This window comes from Pundamilia nyererei, unplaced genomic scaffold (genome assembly GCF_000239375.1).
Source record: "Pundamilia nyererei isolate P.nyererei 1_Seehausen unplaced genomic scaffold, PunNye1.0 scaffold00212, whole genome shotgun sequence".
NCBI classification, from domain to species: Eukaryota; Metazoa; Chordata; class Actinopteri; order Cichliformes; family Cichlidae; genus Pundamilia; species Pundamilia nyererei.
This window is the reverse complement of record NW_005187613.1, coordinates 515,052-519,180: the sequence shown is the minus strand read 5'-3', so window position 1 is coordinate 519,180 and position 4,129 is coordinate 515,052. Positions and strand designations below refer to the sequence as shown.

Here is a 4,129-nt window from a genome sequence, read left to right as displayed (position 1 = left end):
TTATGTGATTTCTATTTTTACTTGTAGCTCGTCAGAGAAGAAAGATGTAGAAGATGAATCCTTTCATTCCCACCAATGGCCTCCAAACTGGCCCAAGCCACCTCAGGGCAACCTCAGCAACACTGAAAGTAATTTACAAGCAGAAGAGTTGACTGAATCGAGAGTAATAAAACGGCAGACCTCTAACCACAGTGAAGGAGAGGAAACAGAAAAACTAGGTAAGATCTGTATGACATGGCGTTGGTTTCCATGACTGAGCAGGTGCTGAGTGTGTTGTGATGATTGTGGCTCATAGTTCATGGGAATCAGATATCCAGGATCTCAGAATATTAAAATCTTAAATTTCAAGTTTGAGGAAATCACTGTTCAAACAGTATAAACACCATGTATCCAGGAATAATACTGTAAATCTTACTCAAAAGCTATTAACACAAATTTGGGGTGGCTGTAACAGCAGGGTCGTTTAGTAGAAGGGGAAAGTGGATCGTTGGATGAAACAGATGAACCAGAACTGGTTTGTAAAAATGCTGCAGCTTCAGTGGTGTGGAGCTGGTTTGGCTTTCGTCCGTCAGATACACAACAAAGCACGTTTGGTAGAGCATGCTAGCAGCCGTCGTTATTACCGAAACGATTTTATGTGCACGGCGCTCAAAAATCTGTCAAATGTTTCAGTACGACTTTGCTAAGCTACGAAGCCGCACCGCTTGATGGATTGTCGGAGCATTACGGCTACCGTAGGCGGAGCCTCGCGGAGTGATACGTGCTGTGCTTCAACATAATGTTACCGTACTGTGTGTGTTTAACCTCTTTTTAAGTTTTGTGGATGTTATACATGGTTATGTTCAGGATATGTCGGCCAGTTTCCACTTAATTGAAAGGTTGGTGGTTCAATCACTCGGTGCTCGAGTCTCTCGTCTTCACACTTAAATATCTTTGGCCAAGACGCTGAACCCAACATTTTCTCTGATGAGTTCATTGGAGTGTGTGTAATAGAAGGCACTTAGTGCTCGTGCGAATGGCTGAATGAGGCATGTTGTATAAAGGGCTTTAAGGACTCGAGTAGAAAATGTAAGAACTAGCTCCGATCACATTTGTGTGGGAAATAGTGTTGTATAAAACAGTACCTGGACCCTTGTTCGCACGGCTGGGAACAGTCAGTTAGCCGCTGCCGCACACAGCTGCTCCTGCGGACCTTCCTGCCACGCTGCCAGTTGGTCCTAAGTCAGCCTCACCACAGCCTCAAGGCTCGGCGGCTGGTGGCAACAGACCCACTTCGCCATCCCGGTGTCTTGCAGCCGCCTGACATACGTGGACCTCCGGCCTTATCCGACCCTCCTGGAAAGTGTGCAGATGGTCCTCGGAGGAGAGCCCTAGCTGGTCCAGGATGCCTTGTGGGAAGACGGTACCACTTGGGCTTCCTCTAAGAGCAACGGGAGCAGCCGGGGAGCCGACTCCTCTGCCGGCCATCGCCTGGAACACCTCCAAGAAAGCTTGGAGGTCCACACAATGCTTCTGATGCACTGCCACTTAGGGCAGGGCAATGTGGCCAAAACTATTTATCACGATATACATTTGAAAATTTGTGATAACGATATAACTGACGATATAATTGACACTAGACAAAACACTTTACAACTCCACAACTTTATTAGTGCAAAAACCCATCAATGTATTTTCACTTAAACAAGCAGCTGTTTTTTATCTGCATTAAAGTTATATAAACATGTAACAGTGCAAATGCAAACTCCTCACTGACAGTTTAACCAAAAGGCGTTTCCAGTGGAAACTGGCCGACGTATCCTCAGCATAACCATGTGTAATATCCACACAACTTAAAAAGAGGTTATACACACACAATACGGTAACATTATGTTGAAGCACAGCACGTATCACTCCGCCAGGCTCCGCCTACAGTAGCCGTAACGCTCCAACAATCCATCAAGCGGCTTCGTAGCTCCGCAAAGTCGTACTAAAACATTTGGCAGATTTTTGAGCGCCGTGCACATGAAATCGGTTCGGTAATAACGACGGCCCGCTAGCATGCTCTACCAAAAATAGTGCTTTGTTGTGTATCTGACGCACGAAAGCTAAACCAGTTCCACACCACTGAAGCTGCAGCATTTTTACAAACCAGTTCTGGTTCATCGTTTCATTCAACGATCCGCTTTCGCTCTTCTCGTTCTGCGTCGCCGCCATGCTTTTTGGGCCATGTGCGTATGTAAACAAAGGCACTGCGCATGCGCGTTTTACCCAAATTCTATCACAATATTTCATTTTCTTATCGTTGCCCAACATTTTACCGGTATTACCGTGAACGGTTTGACATGGCCCAGCCCTACTGCCACCTACTCCTGGTGTATTGCCACCAGCTCAGACCCAATCTTCGCCAGTGCCTCCACCGGCTGCGGGGGTTGGCGCTATGACATGCTGGTGTCCTGGGTTTCGGCTCCACCCAGATTCTTGTGCAAACTTTTATTTTATGTTTTGCACTTTACGGTGCTCTGCTCTCTTTTCTCTGCGATTTCCGCTGCCAGCTCCTCCACCTCCAGCAGATCTGATCAGATATCCCCCCTCTCTCGCCCCAGGCGCTACTGAAATAGGGAAGGCATGATTAGATGATGCTCGCCAACTGCGAAGACCAGCCTCCCCTGATACCACACCTTGAACCTGCTGCTTCACTCCTCCCCTGCAGCTGAGCCATCAGCCTCAACTTGCCACACATACACACTATAGATCTGGTGATAATAGAGATAACTTGAAAAATGTCATTTCCTCTCTAGTCTTACAGACACATACACAGTTTTATTCTAAAATACTAGAATAAAACTAAAACTAAAATAACTAATAAAACTAAAATAAATGCTTTGTAATGTCCAATCAGTGCTTTGTGTTATTAATAGGTGTGGCTTTTAATTTAGATGTATTTGGGTTTTTTCAAGCTGTGGTCTTTGTCATGTGATTTTCTAAAAACTTCAGCTTCTAGTGCATCCACGTCCGTGCCAAGCCAGTCCATATCTGCTAAACATCACCTGAGCACTGAGCCTGGCTTGCTTCAGTGCAAGGCATCAGAAACGTCCTTTCCTGCAAATGTGAAATCTGCTGGAAAGAAAAGAAAAAAGTCACCACAGAAGAAAAAAGAGGAGAAGTCATCAAAGAAGCAGAAAAAATCCAAGTCACCACGTAGAGGCTACAAGAGAGAATCTAGATCCACGAGCCCTTCACTTAGGAAGAGATCACGCTCAAGGTAGGTCAGGGGGTGGAGTGTGTGGCTTACTTACCTGGAGATAATTTATCTGCATTTGAGAAGCATGATCACACCTCACACACGCCTTATGGTTCTGTTCTATACATGACATCCATACACCAAATAGCCCCATGGACCCTCCCTCCCTTTATTCATTCACCTCTCATTAGTACACGGGAGTCTGCCTGCAGTCTGCATACTGCTAGATTGTGTTTAATTGTTAGCAGTAGTATTCATCCATTGCTTATAATTTATCACTGCTCTTGCACAAAGAATTTAAACATTGAAAAAATCCTGTTGTTTGGTAAAGTAAAGCATTAATTTCACTCAGTGAAAGAGGACAAAGCTTTTAGTGCTAAAATAGACACAAAAATACATTTGTGAAATTGAGTGTGTGCATTTGTGTGTAGATAAGGCATAAAATAGTGCTGCATGAATGTGTGTGTGGTGGTTTGAGTGAACAAAAAAGCCCTATATAAAGTTTATACAGACCCATCACAGTAGAAATGACTGTCATAGTAATTTTGGGCTTTTAATCGTTTCTTTGAACTCTTCCTTTTCCAGGCATCTTTAACACGTTTAAAAAACTAGCATTGAGTGCACGAGTTTGAGTTCAAGAACTGACCTCATATCCCACTGCTCACCATTGGTGCTAGTTTCAGTCGTACATAAACAGTACGTGTATCTTAAGGCTGGGAAACCTGCAGTCAGCTGAGACTGAAGAAGTCACTTGAATGAGTGACGAAACGTTTCTCCCACTCAAAACATCCAGATCAACAGAATCAACTTTTGGGAACAACCTGAACTGCTTGTCAGACAAATTAGCTGCTTACCTTGGACAACTCGTCACGTCCTGCTCTCCTGCCCAGCCCACAGACTGTCTTT

General features: G+C 44.6%; 1 protein-coding gene across 1 annotated transcript in view; it reads left to right on the top strand.

The window, feature by feature from the left end:
• Positions 1 to 4,129, top strand: part of sonb (SON DNA and RNA binding protein b) — a 26,247-nt gene that overhangs the window by 5,731 nt on the left and 16,387 nt on the right. The window contains exons 6-7 of the mRNA XM_005748080.2: positions 28 to 218; positions 2,977 to 3,244. Coding sequence (XP_005748137.1) covers positions 28 to 218; positions 2,977 to 3,244 — 459 coding nt within the window. The remainder of the gene's footprint in view (positions 1 to 27; positions 219 to 2,976; positions 3,245 to 4,129) is intronic.